At 42.4% G+C, this 25,349-nt stretch overlaps 1 protein-coding gene across 6 annotated transcripts; it reads left to right on the forward strand.

Annotated features, from left to right (window-relative positions):
- Positions 1-25,245, forward strand: LOC113406096 (S-formylglutathione hydrolase). Of its 6 annotated transcripts, none has more exons than XM_026648746.1 (10): positions 1-101; positions 2,535-2,595; positions 7,748-7,823; positions 10,049-10,137; positions 12,929-13,027; positions 19,154-19,278; positions 19,990-20,109; positions 22,554-22,652; positions 24,034-24,201; positions 25,129-25,245. In XM_026648746.1, exons 1-10 carry the CDS (start codon positions 9-11, stop codon positions 25,207-25,209), a joined length of 1,011 nt encoding a protein of 336 aa, XP_026504531.1. In that variant the 5' UTR covers positions 1-8; the 3' UTR covers positions 25,210-25,245. The 6 variants fall into 6 exon arrangements, with proteins under 6 accessions (XP_026504531.1, XP_026504558.1, XP_026504701.1 ...); XM_026648773.1 differs by lacking the exon at positions 2,535-2,595 and adding an exon at positions 6,325-6,364; XM_026648810.1 differs by lacking the exon at positions 1-101 and adding an exon at positions 6,325-6,364 and having other exon boundaries at positions 25,129-25,244.
- The last annotated feature ends 104 nt before the right edge of the window (positions 25,246-25,349 follow it).

The raw sequence follows: 25,349 nt of genomic DNA on the forward strand, positions 1-25,349 counted from the left end.
GCGGCGCCATGTTAAGAGCCGCCCTCCTCCGCCCCCCGCGCTTTCGGCTGCTCCGGCACCGCGGCCCGCCAGCGCCTGCGAGCCCCCCGCCTGCGCCCGAGGTAAGCGGCGGCGCGGGCTGTCACTGCTCCCGCGGGGGCGGGTGCAGGGCCGCGCTCGCTCTGCCGGTGCCCCGGGGGAGGCCCTGGGGCTCGGGAAGGCGGCAGCGGCTGGCTCTGCCGACAGGCCCCGGTAGCGCTCACCGTCCCAGCGGGCACAGCCGTGGCCAGGCCCTGCCGCGCTGAGCGCAGCCGGGGCTCGGGGGTGGCTGGGCTCGCTGTGGGCCCGGAGGTCAGCGGGGGAGGTAGCGCGGCTCCTCCTACCCCTGGGGCGCCTGTAACGCGAGACAGAGCCGGGCTCTTTGCTCTTCGCCCTGGCCGCGCCAGAAGCGCCGCCAAACCAGCGCCAGATTGTCCGCTTCCAGCCTCGCATCGCTTCAGCCAAACGGGTGCCATGTCGCCCCCGGGTTGACGCTTGTTCATAGTCACCCAGCTTGGTCCGGGCAGCGGGGTCCTGTGTTCCCGGTTGCACGAGTCCTGTAGAAAGAAATCAAATTGCGCAGGTAAAGCTTGCAAATTAGGGGGGGGAGGGGGAATGAGATACCAGCCTATTGCTCTGTGCTGGGTGGGGGAGCGAGGCAGTGACTTCATGCAAGTCTCCCTGTTCCCACAAGGACCTCCTCAGAGGGGACCTGGGCATCATTGTAGACAGCGCCATATATACATACCCCTGCTCAATGGACATCTGCAGTCAGATAGCAAACAAGATGTTCTGATGTGATGGAGAATAATACAAAGAATATGATAATGGCCATATATCAACCCATGGTGTGGTCTGTACTGTGTACAGTATTGGTCACCCAGTCTCAAAAGGCTACTGCAGAACTAGAGGGCATTCAGAGAAGCCTGGATCAAGGGCATGGAATATCCCATGTGAAGAGAAACTTTGAAGATTGGATAGTTTATTTGAGAAAGAAGATGTGATAAAACATATAAATTAATTAACAATAAAGAAAAGATAAATGGGGAACTCCTTGGAATCACCTTGCTTGACGCCTGTATTTACAAAAAGTTCCAGTCTGATGATAAAGGAAATTAACAGAGCGTCAAGGAAATCTTCTGTGCAATAGCTCTCATGGTGGAGACAAATACAATTCCTCTCAAGTATAGGGAATAATCACCCATGCACTTTGAGCTTCTTTGCTTCAACACTTAGAAAATTCATTTCCTCTTATCTGACAGCAAGTAATGTTACAGAAGGAACTGCCAGGGCCTAATTTGCACCACTGAAGGTTCCTGGCTTGCCTTCCCTTCCATCTCTCCTTCCAGTTGCCAAGTCTACCTTACTCTCCTTCAGCACTGACAATGCCCCCCCCAGCCCCACCCCCCCGCCACTTGAATCTTTACACTGGTTTCCCTCATGTATCAAGTTTTTATCCCTTTAAAATTCTCCATAACTCCAGCGCTGTCTTTCTTCTCCTATACTACTTATGGTTTGTCCACAATCTAAGCTTTGTTTCCTTCCCCTCTAGTTTTTGTGCCTTCTTTAATTGTACCCTATAATGTCTCTGATTTAACATTTGTCAAGGTCCATCTCTGTCATCTGAAAACACTTCAGGACCCTCCCCCCATTTCAGAATCAAATACCATCCAAAAATAGTTCTATCTCCCACTGTTAAAACTTAGAGAAGGTAGGCGAGATAATATCTTTTATTGGATCAACTTCTGTTGGTGAGAGAGACAATCTTTTGAGCTAGACAGCGCTCTTCTTCAGGTCTGACCTGCGTAGCTTGAAAGCTTGTGTTTCTCACCAACCGAAGTTGGTCCAATAAAAGTTATTACCTCACCCACCTTTTCTCTCTAATATTCTGGGACCTACATGACTACAAGAATGGGGCATTACTATTAAAACTATCGGAAGTTAGGTGTAGACAAACCAGCATTGTACTAACCGGTAAATTCCCCTGCAGCTGTTGAATTGTTTCCTACAATATATTTTCTGCTTTGTTTTGCTTCACTTTTGAATAACTTTTATGCAATGAGATTACTCAGTAGATATATAGAGCTCATAGAGGATCAGGAAGAATTGCCTACCAGACTAAAATTGCATTTGCCTCTTTGCATTCCATTGGTGATCCTGCTTCTGCAAAAACGTAATCTGTTATATTCCCTTTCCTTTTAGTTGCCTTTTTCAACATATTGAAAACACATTGACTTCACTGAAGATACAACAAAAATGAATTTGGTCTACTGCATATAGTTCTTTTTGACCAAAGCTGGGTGTCGGAATATGAATTTAGGAGCTTAGTTTTAGGCCTGGATTTTTGTTACGTGAATCGGCATTGATATAGTCAAATTCGAATGTGATTATAGAAAAAAGAACTAGACATGACCACAGGGAAATATTAACTTTGTATATATAAAATGAATATAATATAATGTAAAGATTTGCATAGCTGTGGACTTGTTCTGTTACAAAAATTGATTCTTCTGCAGGATTATATCCTTTTAATTCATCACATTTTGGGCTTGAACAAAAGTACAGTCAGTAGAACAGGTAAACACAAATACTACCATTTACATTTAACACTGAAATTGGATTAAAAATCTAACAACCCCAAGGCAACAAGAAACATCCATTGTCTCTTTGCTGATAAAAGAATATTTAACTGAAGCTCTTTTAATTTACAATATACCATACAGGTCTGTCGCATCTTACGCGCATTTAACATGCGCGATTTCAACTTTACACGGTTGGCAAAAACAAAACAAAAAAAAAAGAGAAATACAACAATTTTAATACTATACCTGTAGTGCGGGCGATTTCGCCCGCCATTGAACTCAATGGGGTTTTGGCTATACGCGGTTTTCGCTTTACGCGCTAACCGCAGAACGGAACCCCCGCGTAAGATGAGACAGACCTTGGCTTTATTTAGAAGCTCTCACTTAAGTTAAATGTAATAATTGTCTCCTGGTATTTATAGTTTTAAAAAGTTCCTAAAGAAGACAGCTGCATTTTTATTAGCGTTTTCCTGGCTAAACGCAAAACATTTGGTTAGAATTTAAACTTACGGTTTCAGAATGAGCAGAAAAGGAAGGTACTAGGCATCAAAATTAATTGGTGATGTTACTTTCTTAGCAAGTCAGGGATGGGTGGACAAATTTCTGTTATGATGGGGTTTCACAGTAAGATAGAAAACTACATCAGGCTAATATTTAATAACAGTAGAATAGTCCTTTTTAACTTTCTGCAGCTTTTTAAAAAAATTGCACGGTAAACGTATGGCTGGTAGATATATTTATTATTTGTATAGTGGTAGTGCTTAGGGGCCCTAGTCATAGACTAGCGGTCACCTTCAGCCCCCAACTAAAACCTCTCCAGCGCATCATCAAAGATCTACAACCTATCCTGAAAGATGATCCCTCACTCTCACAGATCTTGGGAGAAAGACCTGTCCTTTCTTACAGACAGCCCCCCTACCTGAAGCAAATACTCACCAGCAACCACACACCACTGAACAAAAACACTAACCCAGGAACCTATCCTTGCAACAAAGCCCGATGCCAACTCTGTCCACATATCTATTAAAGTGACATCATCATAGGACCTAGTCACATCAGCCACGCCCTCAGGGGCTCGTTCACCTGCACATCTACCAATGTGATAGATGCCATCATGTGCCAGCAATGCCCCTCTGCCATGTACATTGGCCAAACCGGACAGTCCCTAAGCAAAAGAATAAATGGACACAAATCTGACATCAGGAATCATAACATTCAAAAACCAGTAGGAGAGCACTTCAGTCTCCCTGGCCACTCAGTAACAGACCTAACGGTGGCAATTTTGCAACAGAAAAGCTTCAAAAACAGACTCCAACGAGAAACTGCTGAACTTGAATTAATATGCAAATTAGACATATCAATTTAGGCTTGAATAGAGACTGGGAATGACTGAGCCATTACACACATTGAATCTATTTCCCCATGTTAAGTATTCTCACACCTCTTGTCAAACTGTCTGTAATGGGCTATCTTGATTATCACTACAAAAGTTTTTTCTCTTAATTAATTAGCCTCTTAGAGTTGGTAGGACAACTCCCACCTTTTCATGTTCTCTGTATGTGTGTATATATATCTCCTCACTATATGTTCCATTCTATGCATCCGATGAAGTGGGCTGTAGCCCACGAAAGCTTATGCTCAAAAAATTTGTTAGTCTCTAAGGTGCCACAAGTACTCCTGTTCTTTTTATATCCCCACTGTGCTAGTTGCTGTACAAACATATAAAAAAGACAATCTTTTCCTTCAGAAATTTACAGTCTTCCTGTAAGGCAAGAGAGAGTAGATGAATACAGGAAATATAGAACACAAGCAAACCAGTGACAGAACTTGGATTAGAACTAAATTTCCTGGCTCCTCATACTGTGTTTAAACATTCAATGCTATCTCCCATTTTAAAAAAAAAAAAAATATGACAGTTTAAACACATCCCTAGTGAACTGTTACTGTTGCATGATATTTGGCTATAGTAGCATCCTGAATAATAAAATCCCATTTCCCTTCCCCACTCTTCCAGAGCAGTGTTCCACCTTTTCTCCTCCTCCTACCCTTCTCCCCTTACCCCCCCAAAAAGAGAACATGCAGTTGGTGGGTCACCTTACTAAAAACTTTGGGAACCACTGTTATAGAGGATATTCCCTATGGTGGCTGAGGGCTGATAGTGAGATTAGTAGATACACCATCTTGACTTATTTAGGAAAAGTGGAGTATGAAGTACAGTAGAAGTACTGGAATAGAACGTTAGTTCTCATAATTCTGTCCCCTCTCAGTCTCTGTCCTCTGCTCACATATTCCCTTGTGTTCTGCCCATTTGTCTCTGCTTGTTCCTGGCTCAGCCATTCCTCAGTGAGTGCCTGGAATAGTCTCTCACTATATGCCAAGGAATTACTGGAAAAAACATCTTCAAGAAGTTACACCTCTACCCCGATATAACGCTGTCCTCGGGAGCCAAAAAATCTTACCGCATTATAGGTGAAACCGCGTTATATTGAACTTGCTTTGATCCGCTGGAGCATGCAGCCTCTCTCCACTCCCCCTGGAGCGCTGCTTTACCGCATTATATCCAAATTCATGTTATATCGGGTCGCATTATATCGGGGTAGAGGTGTACTGAAAACCCAACTGTTCAGTTAAGTGTTTAACATGAAATGGCCATGCTGCATTCTCTGTTTGGTTTTGTCTGGCATTCTTTGCTTGTACCTTTAGATTGTAAACCCTTAGAGGTGGGACCCTGTTATCTTTTTGACACTGACTTATTATTCAATAGTACCATGGGTATTTAAGATGCTGTGTACCAGTCAGTGAGGGTTTCTTTTAAAGGGTAGGGTAAAATGAGCATGATGGAGCTATGTATTCTTAGGGCTTTGTAAGAGGCCCTCAGTTCAACCTGAGGTACCAGTTAATTTTTAACTGGTATAAACCCAAACCATGTGGTTATGTTGTACAGCACTGCTCATCTAATGCCTTCCAATCACTTCACAACATTTGATTAAACCATATAAAGCTGGTGTAGAGTCTCAAGCAGAAATCCATGTGATCTAACTGTTTTGTCTTCTCAAAAAAGTTTTAAAGAGGAGAATAAAAAAAAATATGAAGGATAGTTTTGTGTAGAAAAAGTTGGCAGGAAGAGAGAAAGTTAAGAGGCAGAGGAAATGCATGAAGGCCACAGTGTGAAATTGGAAGAAGCTACAAATGCATTGGGCTTCTCAGGATGACATCAGCTTAGTAGCAGTGGGATTCTTTATTAGAGAAATGTTTTTGGAGTCTGAGGGCAGGTCTTCACTATGGGGGGGGGGTCGATTTAAGATACGCAAATTCAGCTACGCGAATAGCGTAGCTGAATTCGAGTATCGGAGCCGACTTACCCCGCTGTGAGGACAGCGGCAAAATCGATCTCCGCGGCTCCCAGTCGATGGCGCTTACTCCCACCTCCGCTGGTGGAGTAAGAGCGTCGATTCGGGGATCGATTGTCGTGTCCCGACGAGACGCGATAATTCAATCCCCGAGAGATCGATTTCTACCCGCCGATTCAGGCGGGTAGTGTAGACCTAGCCTTAGAATGTAGAGAGTGAACCTCTTAGTTCTTCTAGGTCATCTCCCTGTTCACTGCAGGTGTGTTGATTATTGCAAGTGTTCTGGGTGGGTTTCAGCAGAAATATTTTAATATGTTTGAATGGTACCTACTTTCCCAGAGAAGATTGCAAAAGTATGTTTTTATATTTTTCAGGTTCCTTATTTTTGTATAAAGATTGAGAGAAGTCAACCTGGTAAGATGGAATCCTCTGATATTGTACAGTAAAGCCCTAAAATACAAACTAATGTTAATGTTGACAGCCTAGGAGTAGCAAAAATAATTGTATAATAAGTAGTTTTGAGAATAAACGTAAAAAGATTTGGAGCCTTCTAAAGACCTTGCCTTTCAAAGATGCTAAGAGTCTAGTTCACTGCTGTGTTACTCCAGTTTTATGCTGGTGCAATACCATCATAGTCCAGGGAAGTTACACCAGTAACAGTAAAATTGTAGTAATTGAATTAGGGCCCAAATGTATAGTCATGCTCTTATTGTCTTAATGTAAAGATATAAGTGTTGGCACCAGTTTCTTCAAGATGCAGATGTCGATAGTTTAAAAGGTTCTATTTATTAGCAAAAGTGAAGGTATTTGGGTAGTAAGTGTTTATTAAGGAGTTAAAATTCCCAAGCACAGAGAGTGTGGTGAGAAAACATATACTTCTAGAGTTACTTTATGAACAAAATGAAGGCAAAGGATAGGATAATTTCTGTTCTGTACTGTTCTGTTCCTTGCCAGGCTTGGAAAGTAGTGTTCACAAAGGCAGAATAACACAATGATCCCAAAACTGTAGGATTTAAATGTAAATTCATTTTAAATGTGCAATGTAGGAGTAGAAGCTGGAGAATAAAAGACTATAAATTACCAGAGGTGGAATGATTTCATAAGACAAAAAGATGTTCAAACCTGTGTACCACAAAAGAACATAGGAGGAGGTGTCTTGGTAACTTGATCCCATTCCCTTCACACCATTACTGTTCTCTCCTTTTATTAAAAGTTACCACACACACAAAAAATGTTGGCAAACAGCCACAAATTTGGTACCCTATTATAGACCACAGTTATTAAACCTGAAATGTTCATATAAGGCAACTGAATTTTTTTTTCTGAAACGTGGAAAGAATTTGTGTAACTGGAAGGTAACTTCTTTGTAAAAGTCAGCTGTACTGTAGTCACCTGAAAAAAATGGGCCATCCTGATTATCACTATAAAAGTTTTTTTTTCTCCTGATAATAGCCCACCTTAATTGATTACTCTCGTTATAGTTGGTATGGCAACACCCATTTTCTCATGTTCTCTGTGTATATATCTCTTCCTACTGTATTTTCCACTGCATGCATCCGATGAAGTGGGCTGTAGCCCACGAAAGCTTATGCTCAAATAAATTTGTTAGTCTCTAAGGTGCCACAAGTACTCCTCGTTCTTTTTGCTGATACAGACTAACATGGCTACCACTCTGAAACCTGAAAAAAATGGCCATTCAAAGTTGTTTTTTGTTTTCTGTTTTTTAAAAACCTGTTGGCTGGAGATACAAATTGATAGTGGTTTTTGTTGTTGTTGTTTTTGTTTTGTTTTTAGCAGCTGAGATTATGGCACTGAAACAGATTTCCAGCAACAAATGCTTTGAGGGTTTCCAGAAGGTGTTTGAACATGACAGGTAAACATTACAAAGGCAACCTAAAATTTTAGCACCGGGAGAGCAATGGCAGTATCATATTACTTCCAATATTTCCATAGTCAAAAGAAAGACAAAATATGCATTTCCCTGATACTAATATTAGTGTTTTAGTAGCTTCATTTTTATATTATGTCTTCAGCTTACAAGTTGCTTTATTCTACATTTTTAAACACTTATTACTAAGTTCGGCAGAGGGAAAACATTAATAGTAAATTTACTATGTCCTGAGAATTGGTCTCATCACCTTGGGCTGCTGTATTTGCAATGTGGAAATATGAATATATATTAAAACACTTACTGCTTCATTCACATGGAGTTATTCACATGACCAGAAGCATCAAACAAACTAAAATAGAAGTAGAAACAATCTTTTAGTGAGGAGGAATTACCTATACAACTATATATAAGCATGTAGTTTTCATTTCTGGTCTCTAAAAGACACCCATTACCCATGAATCAGCAATTCTTTGCTGTGAAGGGGAGAGACTCTTTTAGATAAAGGTCAAACTCCAGTTGCTTATGTAAGTCTTTTCAGCCTGTTTGCTTGTGGCATGTAATATTGTAATACATTTGAATTATACTCTATTAATTAGGTGGTTGTCCATCTTTTGAATTAGAATATATACAGCTCTACCCCGATATAACGCGACCTGATATAACACGAATTCGGATATAACGCGGTAAAGCAGCGCTCTGGGGGCGGGGCTGCGCGCTCCGGCGCATCAGCGTGTCTGGCTCCAACACGCTGCTCTGAGCGGTGTGTTAAGGGTGCCGGGCCAGGGCCGAGGGGTTGGATAACGGGCGCAGGGTCTTGGGGGGTGGTCAGGGGACAGGGGGGAGCCACACGCCGAGGATGGGAGCTGCAGTGCAGGGGAACGTCACACAGGTTCCAGCTGGTGCCGAGAAGTTGGGGAAGACTGGTCCACGCGGGGAAGTTGCGGATCCAGGGCAGGGAGAGGTGCCCATCCTAGATGGCGCCGTGCAGGTGCCCCTGTCCCGGCGCTGGAGGGCTCGGCACACAGCAGGATCGGCTGACAGGCTGCGCCCCGCTCGCAGCAGCGCCGGGCGGGCTCTCCGGGGCCATAGCGCCGCACTACCTGCCCGCAGTCAGGGGCTTCGTGTGCCCTGGCAGGCAGCTGGCCGCAGTGTCCTCACCAGAGACGGGCTGTGCGGGCCTCTGCGGAGGAGGAGAGATGGGGCTGAGCGCGGGCACGCACGGCAGGAGCCTCCCGCCGATGGCTCACCTCCCCTGGCACTGAATGGGCCCGGGGCGGGGACCAGGCACACATGGGCACCTCGGGTGAGGCTGCCCGCCCTGCTCCCCCTCGCGGTGGGGGTCGGATGGGGGCGGGGCTATTTGCTGACTATTAATAACGGAGATGCTCGAGGCCAAAGCAAGTTCAATATAACACGGTTTCACCTATAACGCGGTAAGATTTTTTGCCTCCCGAGGACTGCGTACTATCGGGGTAGAGGTGTATATTCCTTTATATAGTACTGCTGCTGGAAGATCTTGCATCTAAAGAAAGTAGCTTCTGAAGAAAAAATGCTTTCTATTGGTAGTTTTAACATTGAATAAAAATTGGGCAATTGATTAGTGTATCAATCTGGGAGACCGAAACAACTTGACTTTTGCTTCTATATGTGCTGCACTGTAAATTATGTGAGCTATTTGTATATGTTCTTAAAATATGTCTCTCCAATTTAACAGGCAGGAGTTAGGTTGAACATTGTTAGGTCTTGAATTCCAATGCTAATTTTCAAAATATTCCCTACCAGCCAGACTGTAAGGATTTGGTTTATTTTTCTTTCTTTTTAAAATGTATTTAAAACATAGTAGAAATGCAATCAGTGTTACTCAATAGGCTAATGTTGTTAATTTCACTTGCACTCTTAAAATACTATTATCCATTGAATCAGTAATGGCCTGGTTTAGATATTCTGATTAGTATTCTAGAAATGCATAGATAAACTCTAGATCAGGGATCGGCAACCTTTGGCACGCGGTCCGCCAGGGTGCCAGGCCGGTTTGTTTACCTGTCACCATTCCAGGCCAATGGGGGCAGCGGGAAGCAGCGGCCAGAACATCCCTCGGCCCGCGCAGTAAACCCTGCTCTAGATAGTGCGTGTTTTTTTTTTTTTTAAATGATTGTCCTGGGCGTGTCTGTTAGATACTGTTAATCAAATGTATTTTGTTGCTACAGTATAGAGTTAAAATGCAAAATGAGGTTTGGAATCTATTTGCCACCAAAAGCAGAAATTGGGAAGTGTCCTGTGCTGTACTGGCTCTCAGGTGAGTAATGTGAACTTCGGTATTTTTAAAAGATACTGTTAGGTTAATTTAAGACCCAAAATTTACAGTATGTAAAAAAGGAGATAAATTGATTCCATTAAAGTATGGTTGCCAACTTTCTAATTGCACAAAACTGAACACCCTTGCCCTGCCCCATCCCCGAGGCCAAAAAGCAGTGCCCCCCATTTTTTGTTTTTTTTGTTTTTTACAGCGTTCCTCCCCGAGCACGCCGTTGCTGCTCCACTTCTTCCGCCTCCCAGGCTTGCGGCGCCAATCAGCTGTTTGGCGCCATAAGCCTGGCAGGGGAGGAGAATTAGGGCGGGGGCGGCGTGCTCAGGGAGGAGGCGGAGCAGAGGTGAGCTGGGGTGGGGAGCTGCCGCGGGGGGGCGCCTCAGGGCGGGGGGAGGGAGCTGCCACGGGGGGGGGGCGCCTCGGGGCGGCGGGGAGCTGCCGCAGGGCTGGGGGGGGGGGGGGGGGCGCAAGGTGGAAGTTTCGCCTAGGGCGCGAAACTTCCTTGCACCGGCCCTGGCTAAGGCAGGTGCCCTGGCTCCGTGCTGCTCCCAGAAGCAGCCGGCATGTCCGGCCCCTGGGTGGAGGCACGGCCAGGCAGTTCTGCGTGGTGCGCGCTTCCCATACCTGCAGGCGTTGCCCCCGCAGCTCTCATTGGCCATGGTTCCCGGCCAATGGGAGCTGTGGAGCCGGTTCTGGGAGTGGGGACAGCGTGCAGAGTTTCCCTGATCGCCCCTGCACCTAGGGGCCGCAGGGAAATGCCGGCAGCTTCCGGGAGCTGTGCAGAGTCAGGGCAGGCAGGGAGCCTGCCTTAGCTCCATTGTGCTGCTGACCACACTTCTAATGTCCCGGTCAGTGGTGCTGACCGGAGCTGCCAGGGTCCCTTTTCAACTGGGCATTCCGGTCGAAAACCGGATGCCTGGCAACCCTTCACTGAAGACTGCTTTTGTTTGGGTTTAAACACTCCCCTGCAATGTGGTATTGTGCTAGCATATGAATCAGCCAGCCTTAGGGGGGGCAGGCTGCCAGATTTATGGCCTTTTTTTTTTTTTTTTTTTTTCTGTGCTGCTGGAGCAGTGCAGAGAAACTTGAAGGATCTGGCCCTGCACATGCAAAAAAATCTAGAACCTATATATTGTTGGTGGGCCTTTAGCTCACGTTGACTAAATCTTCAAATAGATTTAGGATATTCTGTGTAACTAATAAAAAGCTGTGCCTAAACAGCTTGAGATAAGCTGGTGTTTGCACACTCAATAGATATTTTCCTCTCTGGACCTGTTTCTGGAAGAAAAAATGATCAGAACTAAACAAGTAGGGTGGAATCCACAATGGGGAAAATTGTCCTATTTAAGTAAATGTGCTGTATGAAAATTGTTTCATCCTGTATCCATGTTTTAGGATATGGTGCTATTTAGATCTCAGGGACTGGATATACTGTAAAATGTTAGTCTTAATGCATGGTGTAACAGTGGAAGAATGACATTATAGTTCTAAAACAAATTTTAACAGGAACTACCATTTTGATTGTATTAACAAATCAGACCAAGTTTGAAATATGGATTTTGCCAGAGGTACATTGTGTATATATAAGATATAGAAGAATTTAGTTTAAAAAAAAAAAAAACAAACCTGAAAACCTTGTCCTAATATATGTTTACCAACTTAAGCAGTAGTTGTTGAAAGCAATGTTTTGCAGCCTATTGTAATTTTACCAGTAGTCTGATATATGTAGCTATGGTAAAGTTTACTTGTGTTACTTTTGATATTTTCCCCCAATTACCTTCTTTAACTGTTAATATTTTGTATGAATTATCAAAAAATAGCAAATTTCTATTATTGATGGTTGGCAAAATTAGTAAATGTCTCAATTCCGTGTACAAGCATAAGTCACTAAAATTAGAGGCAGTTACAATTCCATTAAAGCTAGTGGAAGTACAAGGGTAGAATAGGCCAGTAGAGGTGTGATTCTAAGCCCTAACCTGTACTTGACTTCCATTATAATTGAGTGTTGTGCATGTAGAATGATGACAGATTGCATAAGAGTGTTAACATCTACTATTGAAGCTGTTTGTAGGTTAGAAGAAATTGTCTGAGGAGGTACCACAACTCTTATACAGCACTTACAGTAAAATAACTAATTACAAGCAAGCCTCCTTTGCTAATAAGTCAATCAGTTGAAACTATCTAAAACTCACCACAGGTGAAGGTTAAAACTACAATCTGTAACTCTTCCTACATGGCACTGTGAAGAATCCTTAAAATACTGGTCTAAGTTATCATAGACTTGTAATTCGACTTCAGTCTCAAACCTGCTCTGTCATAAGCACAGATTGCTATGGATCCTGAGGTATAGGGATCCACCATGCTTATTATAATTGCTAACTAATGAAATATAGGACTTTTTTTGTCACTTAATGTCTTCTCGAATGATATCTTACGCAGTATTTGAGAACTCTGCTTATAGTAAATGAACAAGCACTTGTGTGGCTCTCTGGATGAAACATTCAGTGACCTAATTATGGTCAATACCGAACTATGGACAAAATCCCAAAGATCTTTAAAAGGAATGGTGGTTGATACAAGTGGGAAATGAAAAAGTTAGTACGATCAAATCTTTTTTTCTGTGGAAATGTGAAAATGTAACTGAGTCTGTTTCTATGGACTGTTAGCAATTACATTCATTCTTAAGGCATGAATCCCATTTATTTTTAAACTTCTCTAGTATATGTTGGAAGCTGGAATGCTGTGAGTAGTATATAACCAGTCATATTTTTATCTCTAGGATTAACTTGTACAGAACAGAACTTTATTACCAAATCTGGTTTTCATCAGGCTGCAGCTGAACATGGCCTCATTGTAGTTGCACCAGATACCAGTCCACGTAAGTGTCTTCAGGTTTCATGATGAGCCTTCAGCATATAAACGTTTACTGCTGCTTGTCCCCAAAGAATAGAATGATTCATGTTACTACTAAATGTATTGGTGTAATTGTATCTTTATTTGGAATGTCCATCTGTAGGTTCTATAGATTATACCAATTTGCTGAATTATGTGTTTAATATATATTAAATGAATTGTAACTTTAGAACTCCACTATTAAAGCCATTTTAATACAAATGTCCTAATATTAAGATAAGGGGGCAGTTCAGGTCACACACGGGCAATGTAAGACTCTCGTTCCCCTCCATTTTTTTTTTTTTGGTTCTCCAAAGTCCCTGGCTTACACTTCATGACATACCTTGGTGTATATCGCTGATACTCAGACAGAGGCTCGAGAGCTGCAAGTGGCTCTTTAACGTGTCTCCTGTGTCTCTTTGCAGCACATGATATTAAAACACTGTGTGATTTAATTATTAACTAATCTAAGTTATTTAACCAAGCAGGATGCCTTTACTATGATATTAACTCAGGGGTAGGCAACCTATGGCACGCGTGCCAAAGGCGCCACGTGAGCTGATTTTCAGTGGCACTCACACTGCCCGGGTCCTGGCCACCAGTCCGGGGAGCTCTGCATTTTAATTTAATTTTAAATGAAGCTTCTTAAACATTTTAAAAACGTTATTTACTTTACATACAACAATAGTTTAGTTATATATTATAGACTTCTAGAAAGAGACCTTCTAAAAATGTTAAAATGTATTACTGTCACGCGAAACCTTAAATTAGAGTGAATAAATGAAGACTCGGCACTCCACTTCTGAAAGGTTGCCGACCCCTGTATTAACCAATTGTAGTTGATAAAATAATAGGCATTTTGCTGGGAGAATTTATATATAATATAAATAGTAAATGAAACAATGAATTCACAGTACTGTGGCTCTTTTGGTTAGTGTTGATTGCTAATTTGGCTCTTGAATCACAGAGATCTGAGTATCACTGGGATATACTATGCTGGTACCTTACATCATCCATGGAACCCTGTTGGAACATGGAGCTAGTGTTTTGTTTTTACTGTGTTGCATGATTTTTCAGAGCCTTTTACTATTTACTGTACTCGGTACTTATAAAGCTAAAACAACAGTTTAAAAAAAGCACACACATCTCTTCCCCAGTGCAGAAGTCTGGCTCCGGTAGGGTTCCTTGGCTGGTGTAATGTTCCCTTATAAGGTATTGATTAGTATAGAAACTGGGGAACCTGAAAAGGGGAAATTCTGTACCCACCTTTGTCACAGTTACCTGGAGAGTTCTGTAAATTACACTTCAGCTTTCTGAACGCTCTTGGTATTTTCTGCTACAATGGTACTTATGCTATACATATCGGAGGAGGCTTTCTGATATTTTCCAGCATTTGATGGCATCGAATCTCAACAAAAATGCTTGATTTAATTCCCTCAAAACAACTTCCTAACAAGTTCCTTTCACAAATTATTCGTCATGGCTAGGTATTCCAGTTCCCTGGACATAGAATGTAAGATCATTGAATATTTGAGAGCCCTTGATCACAACAATGATTTAAGGACAGAATTTCAACTTTCTGAAAGTTCTATGCTTTAATCTCTTTTTTGTACTAAGAAAAATTACTGCAAAATATTTTACTGAACTGCTAGGGGAGCAACATATATTCTTCCATATTTTGTCCTGGGACCTGATGTCTTCCTGTGTTTAGTGCATTTTTAATTAATATGCAGAAAGTATATTGAAACAAGCATTATTGTAACATGCATTCATAGCTATTATGTACTGCAGAGAGGGATGGTCAAATCTTCATTATGTCATTCAAATAACATCAGATTAAGGGTTTGGGGCTGTAACTGCCCTTGGGTGCTTGGACTTGCTTTTGTGCTACCTCTGGCCATTTGCTCTTTGCATGCCTGTTCATTGATAGGATCATACGTTCTCTTTTGCACTAACCTCTTGGCCTGTCTCCTGCCTTTGTAACTTGCCATAACTGGAATAAATCAAAGCAGATGACTGCAAGCTCCACAGTGTTAATGGATTTTCTAGTGCATCTCTGATGTCCATTGTGTTCCAGACAGCCTCAGTTCTATGTTCACAGGGCCCAAATCTCTAACACCTTTAAGTTATCTGGAACATTGAGTTTGCAGCAGATTAAATGTAATCACATATTAAAGTAAGTGTTCCGAACATAGCATGGAGAAAATATTCAGAGCGGTGTTTGCATGTGCAGGTGTCTGTAAGTGCATGCCCAGTAGAAACTCTCCTGGAAACATAACATGTGGGAAGCAAAGAGACTTAGCAGTATTAGACACTTATCACTTCTACTGTGGTAGTGTCTAAGAAATGGAGTTAGGAGTCAGGGCCCTGTTCTTCCAAGCACTATACAAACAAACATAATCAAGACAGTCTCTGCCCTAGAGAGCTCATTATCTAAGATTTGGACAAAATCCAACAGCTGAATAAACTTAGAAGCCAAGAAGAGAGGGAGAATCAAGTTATAGCAGTGTGATGGTGCAGCTTACCTTTTTGTCATCAGATTTGTCCAGTCCCTCAATTTCCCCTCTTGGTGGTTTAGCCCTCCAGCTGAATGAAAAACTCTTTTTCATGGTAAACAGAAATAAACAGGAAAACATAAAACATGGTTTTAAAGCCTCTTCATGAGGATATAAGTGAACATTTCTTCCCTTTACTGCAGGCATTTGCCCCTCTTCATGGAATGTCCCAAACATTTGTTCATCTCCATTGAGGCTTCTTCCCAGGCTGCTTTTCCACCTTTTTTCTTTAAGCCCTTTCTTTTAGCAAGATTATCATGCTTTGTCCTTCCCTAATTTCTTCCTTAACAGAAAGATTCACAGTAAGTCCTACCATCTGTCTCAGACAGAGGCAACCAACCCTTTTATACCCAGAATACTTGATTTACAGCCTACAGTTCCCGTGATTCCTGGTCTACAAGTTCCAGAATCCCTCAGTTTTTGGCAGAGTCTGTGTCACAGGAGTGAGCTAAACTTTGATCCTCTTAAAAGCCCCTGGCTCAGCCTGTGATAAGCAGGAAGGTGTGTACTCATAAATTGTCCTAACAGTTGTGTCAAATTAGGTAAGAGTTTGCAATTTAATATGGCAGCAAAAAAATCCCTTGTAATTCTGGTTTTAGTAAACAGGTGCATGTTAGCAAGGAAGAAAGTAATGGTCCCTGTGCTAGTGGCACCTTAAATACTACGTTCAGTTCTCAGCGGACCAAATTCGATGATGAATCCTGGTCACATGCCACCTGGAGGCATGTTGCGCATATGCTAAGAAGAAGAGTTCTGGGACCTGCTATCAAGAACGTAAGAACGGCCATACTGGGTCAGACCAAAGGTCCATCTAGCCCAGTAGCCTGTCATCCGACAGTGGCCAATACCAGGTGCCCCAGAGGGAATGAACAGAGCAGGTAATCACCAAGTGATCCATCCCCTGTCACCCAGTCCCAGCTTCTGGCAAACAGAGGCTAGGGACACCATCCCTGTCCATCCTGGCTAATGGCCATTGATGGACCTATCCTCCATGAACTTATCTAGTTCTTTCTTGAACACTGTTTTAGTCTTGGCCTTCACATCCTCTGGCAAGGAGTTCCACAGGTTGACTGTGCGTTGTGTGAAAAAATACTTCCTTTTGTTTGTTTTAAACCTGCTGCCTATTAATTTCATTGGGTGACCCCTAGTTCTTGTGTTATGAGAAGGAGTAAATAACACTTCCTTATTTACTTTCTCCACACCAGTCATGATTTGATAGACCTCCTATTATATGTCCCCTTAGTCGTCTCTTTTCCTGGTCATATTAATCTCTCCTCATATGGCAGCTGTTCCATACCCCTAATAATTTTTGTTGCCCTTTTCTGAACCTTTTCCAATTCCAATATATCTTTTTTGAGATGGGGCGACCACATCTACACGCAGTATTCAAGATGTGGGCATACCATGGATTTATGTAGAGGAAATATGATATTTTCTGTCTTATTATCTAGCCCTTTCTTAATGATTCCCAACATACTGTTTGCTTTTTTGACTGCCGCTGCACATTGAGTGGATGTTTTCAGAGAACTATCCAGAATGACTGCAAGATCTCTTTCTTGAGTGGTAACAGCTAATTTAGACCCCATTATTTTATATGTATAGTTGGGATTATGTTTTCCAATGTGCATTACTTTGCATTTATCCACATTGAATTTCATCTGCCATTTTGTTGCCCAATCACCCAGTTTCGAGAGATCCTTTTTTTTAGCTCTTCACAATCTGCCTGGGACTTAACTATCTTGAGCAATTTTGTATCATCTGCAAATTTTGCCACCTCACTGTTTACCCCTTTTTCCAGATCATTTATGAATGTTAAATAGGACTGGGCCCAGTACAGACCCCTGGGGGATACCACTATTTACCTCTCTCCATTCTGAAAACTGACCATTTATTCCTACCCTTTGTTTCCTATCTTTTAACCAGTTACCAGTCCATGAGAGGACCTTCCCTCTTATACCATGACAGCTTACTTTGCTTAAGAGCCTTTGGTAAGGGACCTTGTCAAAGGCTTTGAAAATCTAAGTATACTATATCCACTGGATCCCCTTTGTCCACATGCTTGTTGACCCTTTCAAAGAATTCTAGTATTGGTGAGGCATGATTTCCCTTTACAAAACCATGTTGACTCTTCCCCAATAAATTATGTTCATCTGTGTGTCTGACAATTTTGTTCTTTACTATAGTTTCAACCAGTTTGCCCAGTACTGAGGTCAGGCTTACTGTCCTGTAATTGCCGGGATCACCTCTGGAGCCTTTTTAAAAATTGGTGTCTTTTGGCGCTGTACCTTTTAATTTCTGATTAATCTCCTCATTTTGTGTAGTTCCCCTTTCTGAAACTAAGTGCTAGAGTGTTGGGCTGCTGTGGTGTTTTCCCTGCCAGAGGGAAGTTAAATTTAATTATATTATGGTCACTATTACCAAGTGGTCCAGCTATATTCACCTCTTGGACCAGATCCTGCGCTCCACTTAGGGCTAAATGAAGAATTGCCTCTTCTCTTGTGGGTTCCAGGACTAGCTTCTCCAAGAAGCAGTCATTTAAGGTGTCAAGAAACTTTATCTCTGCATCACGTCCTGAGGTGACATGTACCCAGTTAATATGGGGATAGTTGAAATCCCGCATTATTATTGAGTTTTTATTTTAATAGCCTCTTTAATCTCACTGAGCACTTCACAGTCACTTTTACCGTCCTCGTTAGGTGGTTGGTAATATATCCCTACCGCTATATTCTTATTTTTAGAGCATGGAATTACTATCCATAAAGATTCTATGGTACTGTTTGGTTCGTTTAAGACTTTTACGTCATTTGATTCTACTGTCAAATCATGGGCAAACTGAAGAGGGATAAGAGATGGCTGGATGGATTGAATTTAAGGGAAACATAAAAATTAAGAACCGACAGTATAGCCTTGGTGAAGGAGGATATGTCTACAGTTATTCAAAAGAGGAATGACTTAGGTTTTATACGGGGTTCTAATTTATTATTGACATGAAACAGAGAAAAGATGAATTGAGAATTAATATACAGAAGATGTTCCTGATGGTGAGATTAACTAGACTGGAAACTCCCAGGGGAGGAAGTGGAACATATAATTTGAATAATTCAAAACTAGACTGGACAAAGCAATCAAAGATATACGGTAGTATAGGGTATCTTGTATTGGCAGGAGAATAGACTGGATTTTCTGTTTCTAACATGTCCCTGATTTATTTGATAAGAAATTCATAGTGTAGTAAGATTCAGTTAAATTAATATCTGATCGTACATCAGAGACAAATTTTGGGATTGAAGGGATGAAGAAAAGTGAAAACTAAGAAAACGTTGCACTTTTTACTTGTGAATCTCAAAGCATTTTGGAAACATTAATGAATTAACCCTCAAAACACTGTATTACTGCTTAAACATCATCCTCATGTTACAGTTTTTGGGAAACTGAGGCACAGAGGTTAAATTTATCCAGGTCCATCTAGAAGGGTGTGGCTTATATCATGGAAAAGAATACCCTAACATCAAATTAGGTGATGGGACAATAAACTGAGAATCACTTTTCCATGATAGGTGGCTGCAATATTGAAGGAGAAGATGAGAGCTGGGATTTCGGCACAGGTGCTGGTTTTTATGTAGACGCCACTGAGGAACCATGGAAAACCAACTATAGAATGTACTCGTACATAAAGGATGAGGTGACTTTTTTTCCCAACTGAAATTAATGTTGCTAAATGTGTTAAACTCAATCTCATTGTTTTGCCTTGACTAGAGGGACTGATCTCCTCTTAATTGGACTATTGTAGTGAGATGGCCGCTTATCATGCATATCAAAGTTGGACCATTTTCATTAGCAGTCAAATGTCATCATTTTCAAAATAGAATGCTTGAGCAAATCTATTAAGATGATGAATAACAATACATAGAAGTCTGTTAATTTGCAGCATGAGTGGTCCAGATTAAAAAGTAATGTTGACAGGGACATGAAATGTAAAAGGCCTCTCCAGAACAAGTTGTCATTCTGCTCATTTTGTGAGAACATATTTAGGGATTTAGTTAAAATGAGAACAGGGTTATAATGAAACCTCAATCTTGTTATACATGTACATTTACATAAATGTATTGTAATATGTCTAGTTGATTAACATCTTGTAGACCATGAAATGTCTACAGATGTTTGAAATGTTTCCTTTTGTGTTTAGTGATATTCAGTAGTTGAGATTGTTTTGTACTTGTGGTTAATTTAACAGTTGAGGTCACAGTCTGAAAACTAATTTGTACATTTAATCTCACAATTCTTTTATCTGGATTAAAACACAGTAATAGATCACATTAAGTTGCTTGACTCTCAAAGTCTAAATATATTAAAGTCTTCCTTTTTTTTTCTGTCACACTTGATTTTTTTTCAGCTGCCTAAATTAATAAAAGCCAATTTCCCAGCTGACTCAGAAAGGATGTCTATTTTTGGGCACTCAATGGGGGGCCATGGAGCTCTTATCCTTGCTTTGAAGAATCCTGGAAAATACAAAGTAAGATATTAAGTTTTATACAATCTTCTAGAGAAAAAGCGTTTAAAAATCAAATTCAAGTTAAACTCTGTTGTTGCAACCTTTAAGATTATGAATAACTTTAATTTTAATACTAATAGCCTACAGGTACTAGCACTGCCTAGTACTGAATGCTACTGTAAAATGCATTAGCATTTGGCATTGGTGAAATACCAACTACAGGATTCAAAAAGTTAAAAACTGAGTTAAATATAGTCTCCAGTGGAGAATATTAAAGTCTTATTGCTATTTTATCCAGACTATTCTAGTTAAGCAGCAGCAGCACATTTACATGGCTGTAGTGTAGCTGTGGCATCACCTAGAATGGACTTCCATCTTGAACAGTCTCTTGCAGGTCTTCTTCCTTCATCATGAGTCAGTATGGGAGGATTTGGGCTTCTTAATCCCTCAAAAATCACATCTTCCAATCTCATTTGTGGCCGATCTCATGCTCTTTCCTTTTACCTCAGCTTGTAAATCTTCTATAGAAATGTACCATTTTCTGCCCATTGGACAGGACCCCATCATTGCAGTCATCTTGTTTTCATCTGGGCAGGACTTCAGCTTCCCAGAATCATCCAAGTATCTCCTCATTTGTGACAAAATCAAACCAATAGATGTTAAGAATACACCATTACTTTTGACATGGAAAACTGTTTAGTTTTCTGTCCTCAGCTGTTTAATGGCCTTGTTTCTGCTCTATATAACAGGGTAGTCCTCATCACCACGTTGAACACTCGTATCTTAGTTGTCACACACATCCCACCACCCACCCAGAGGCTTTTGAGGATGCTGAAATGCAGTTGATGCAAGACCGATCGGATGTGACATCTTTGCAGGGCTGGTGCTACCATTAAGGCAAACTAGGCGGTTGCCTAGGGCGCCAAGATTTGGGGGCGCCAAAAAGCGGCGCCAATTTTTTTTACTGTATTCCTGGGCTGGGCTGCCGGCGGCGCACTGACACCAGCGGCTCAGACTCCCTCTCCCAGCGCAGCGGCCGCTCCACTTCTCCCGCCTCCCAGGCTTGCGGCACCAATCAGCTGTTTGGCGCCGCAAGCCTGGGAGGGGAGGAGAATTAGAGTGGGGGCAGTGTGCTTGGGGAGGAGGCGGAGCAGAGGTGAGCTGGGGTGGGGAGCTGCTGCACGGCTCTCCTGGGAGTGGGGGGAGCTGCTGCAGGGCTGGGGTTGGGGATGGGGAGGGGCGCATGGTGGAAGTTTCGCCTAGGGCTCGAAACTTCCTTGTACCAGCCCTGCATCTTTGGTTACAATCTCCTGCTGTCAACCGACTACCAAGATAGATAAAACTATTCAATCCTTATCATCTACATATAGCATTGACAGATCATTCATTTCCATGTTATAGAAGGCACATATAACTTTTGTCACCATTGATCTTAAGTCCCATAGATTCTGAATTTTTTTTGAGCATTTAGTGTGCCTAGTGGTACATATAATTATATGCGGGTCGATGGTAGTAGTGGACTGAGAATCAGGAGTATCCCAGGGCTGCATTCTCTCTGGTATTTCTAATAGACTATGTCAGGGGTGGGCAAACTTTTTGGCCTGAGGGCCGCATCGGGTTTCGTAAATTGTATGGAGGGCCGGTTAGGGGAGAGGGTTGTGGCCTGGCCCCCACCTCCTATCTGCCCCCACTCCCCCCGGGACTCCTGCCCTATCCAACCCCCCCCCATTCCCTGACGGCCCCCCCTCCGGGACCCCTGCCCCATCCACACCCCTCCCTCCCCCCACTCCCCGGACCCCCGCCGCCCCGTCCAACCCCTCCTCTCATTCCTGACGGCCCCCCCAGGACCCCTGCCCCATCCAACCACCCCTTCTCCCTGTGAAGCATCTGGCATTGGCCACTATCGAAGACAGGATACTGGGCTAGATGGACCATTGTCTGACTTGATATAGTAGTTCTTATATTCCTATGTTCGTAAGATTGTTATAAAATGGCTGAAAGTTTGTATTGAGTTAATTCCCAATACATGCACATTACAATTCATAGAATTTTTAAGCTGTTCTGTCTTCCTTGGCATTTTCAATAAATGCCCCCATTTTACGGCTTCAGAGATTTCAAAATCCAAAGTAATCCCTTGCATTTTTGGTTAGCAAATCTTAGCTCTCTATTGTTAGATGAGAGACATTAGTGTCTTGTGTGTGTGGAGGGGACCTAATTGTACCTTGTCCCTTTTGTGGTCTCTCTGAGCACTTATTTGTGGATTGTGTTCCTTTATACATTTAAAAAAAAAAATCTAATTATGTCACAAGACTGAGATTGACTGCTGTATAAGGTGAGAATAGAGCACTTGCTCCCCAATGTGCTACAATTGTAACTAGGCAGAACAGCTTTTGAACACACTTTTCGCTCACATCTTGCTTATCAAAATGACTTTTCTTAATCCCTATGTTTGTGTTTCTAAACAGTCTGTATCAGCATTTGCTCCTATCTGCAACCCAGTCCAGTGTCCCTGGGGGAAGAAAGCTTTTGGTGGATATCTGGGATCAGATCTAACTAAATGGGAGGTATGTGTGGGAGAGTCCAGTCATTTAATGAACGGTAAAAAGAGCTTGTGACTGCACTATGTAGTAGGGAAGCAAAACATGAAGTGATGACTTCTGTTTGAATAACACCATGTTATCCCATCATCAAACATTGAATCCGACTGTACAGTACTTGTGTGGATACTGATCACCATCATATTGCTGGCTCCCACTTTACAAAAAACATACATTAACAGGAGGCTGTTCTTACCACATAGAGACAGTAAATTCTCTCCTCACTTCTGAAGATTTTAAATTGTGAGATAAGTAGAAATATGAGCAAGCTCTGGCTCTTCATCTGTTTCCTGGAAACATTGAACAGATGAAAATCTGATCCCCTTTTTAGGGTGATGAAATGCTCTGAAGCAGCAACCTTTTCAGTGTGGCGGGCGCCTGACGACTAGCCGCCGAGGAGCATGGCCACCGGACAAGCAGCCGCTGAAATGCCGCCGAAAAGCAGCAACGCCAACAAGCGTCACTGCCGAAATGCTGCCGAGAAGTAGCGTCAAGAGGCGCCGCCGAAAATGGCAGCGTTTTGACATTGCCGCTTCTCGGCGGCTGCTTTTCCGGCAGCCAGTAGGTGGGCGCACACAGATGCCACGGCGGGCACCATGGCGCCCGCGGGCACCGTGTTGGGGACCCCTGCTCTGAAGGCTCCCCTTAAGTTATGTCTACACTACAAGTGAAGTGTGATCATAACATGGGTAGGCTAGCTTTAATTGAGCTAGCACAGGTAACAATAGCAGTGTAGATGTGGTGGCATGGGCTTCAGGACAGGCTAGCAACCAGAATATTTAGTTAGACTACCTGGAGGGCTTGTACGCTGGCTGCTTGCCCATGCTGAAGGCCATGCCACCTCATCTACACTGCTGTTGTTTCCTGTACATTTAGACTAAGCTAGCACGGTATGCCTGAGCTACATTCACTTGCAGAGTCGACGGACCCACAGTGTATATTCCTGTATTCTCTGTGCACAAAGGATTTGCTTCTTATAGTGGCAGGCAAAAGAGGAAAAACGTGTTGGTCAGAGATCGGTAAGTCCGAGTTCTGTAGGAGCAGGCTGGCAAAACGTTCGGTTCTTTAATCGTGATTAAATACTATGGGCATTGATACCAATAGAACAGGATTTGAGTCAGTGAGATAGATTTAAGGTTTTGGCCTGAGAGCCCCAACTTTGAACTTACTCCATAGTTTGGACAGCCTTTTAGTGTAAACATTGTCTTAGACCCCAGTTTGTTGCAGTCCATGTCCATATCCTATCCTAAACAATAATTCTAATCCAATTTGGTAGTATAGTTACTAGGTGAAGAAAATTCTCAAAAATGTTGTTACACTTTTAATTAGTTTAATTTTATTTCTACAGGCATATGATGCTACCCATCTTGTGAAGTCTTATCCAGATTCTCATCTTGACATCTTAATTGATCAAGGCAAAGATGACCAGTTCCTTTCAGCAGGGCAATTACTGCCTGACAACTTTATTGCTGCCTGCACAGAGCGGAAAATCCCTGTAGTCTTTAGATTGCAACAGGCAAGTACCAAAAGTACCTTTTTGGGGGGAAGCAGGGTGGGGGTGTCTGATGCATCCATCCCATAATTACTGGGTTGACTCTGTGTGCCTAAAAGGTGAAGCAGCTAGCCAGAGACAGTCCCAGTCCTGAAATAGACAAGACAGGCAAAGGGTACAGAAAGGTAAAGTGATTTGTCCAAGGTCACACAGCAGGTCAATGGCAGGGGTGAGAACAGAGAGCAGCTCTCTTGACTCAGTGCAGCGGTGTATCCACTAGACCCCACTGACTTAATTACTTTGACCACTATAGGGGGAGCTGATTTTTAGTTTAAACATTATAGGGTGTTTAGAGTGCAATCCAATCTACTGGTGACATGCTGATGAGGAAGAAAATACATGAATTTTGTTGGAGATAAGTATCTTGCTCTGTTTTTAATATATTGCAGTAACCCATCACAAAAGCATTATGAAGAAAGTGTGCTCTTATCTAATTGATCATCTGTATACATTTAAACCACGTAGTGGCGTTTATATAGTGGTACATTGTTGGTTTTGGCTGACAGGATCAGTCAGGAGGCAAAGAAAGAACCCTCCCTTTCCTGCAGCATTATGGCGCAGAGTCACAGTAGCCTGAAATTCTTCAGGGTTTTTCAAATGACTCCATCCTATCTGCCATGTCCTTCCGAGATAGCCGCTGCCTGCACAGGTGGTGTATTTATGGAGTGTGCCCATCTTCATCGGGATGGGAGAGCCTAGTGCACAGCCAGTTTATGTAGCCTCCTAGGGCTAGGACAGGCCCTGCATAAACCTGAAATAGCCTCCTTACTGCCTTCTTAAAACGAGCAGACAGACATCAAATGAGCTGTCACTAACAATGCTCGAAAATCCAGTTCCAACGCCTTACCATTAAGTACCTTGAATTGCTGAATCTGTTTTTCTCTTTGCTAGGGCTACGATCACAGCTACTTCTTCATTGCGACGTTTGTTAATGATCACATCAGACACCATGCAAAATACCTCAATGCTTGAATCATAGGAGTCTTTTGTCCAATACAAGTCAATATGTACACCAATGTTAACACAAATCACTTGCTGAATTAGTGCCTATAAAATGGAGTCATGCTGATAGTAGTGCTAAAAAATCCTTAATTCTCTTTGTGTACTTCAGA

This window comes from Terrapene carolina, unplaced genomic scaffold, assembly GCF_002925995.2.
Source record: "Terrapene carolina triunguis isolate 2854851 unplaced genomic scaffold, T_m_triunguis-2.0 Scaffold17, whole genome shotgun sequence".
NCBI classification, from domain to species: Eukaryota; Metazoa; Chordata; order Testudines; family Emydidae; genus Terrapene; species Terrapene triunguis.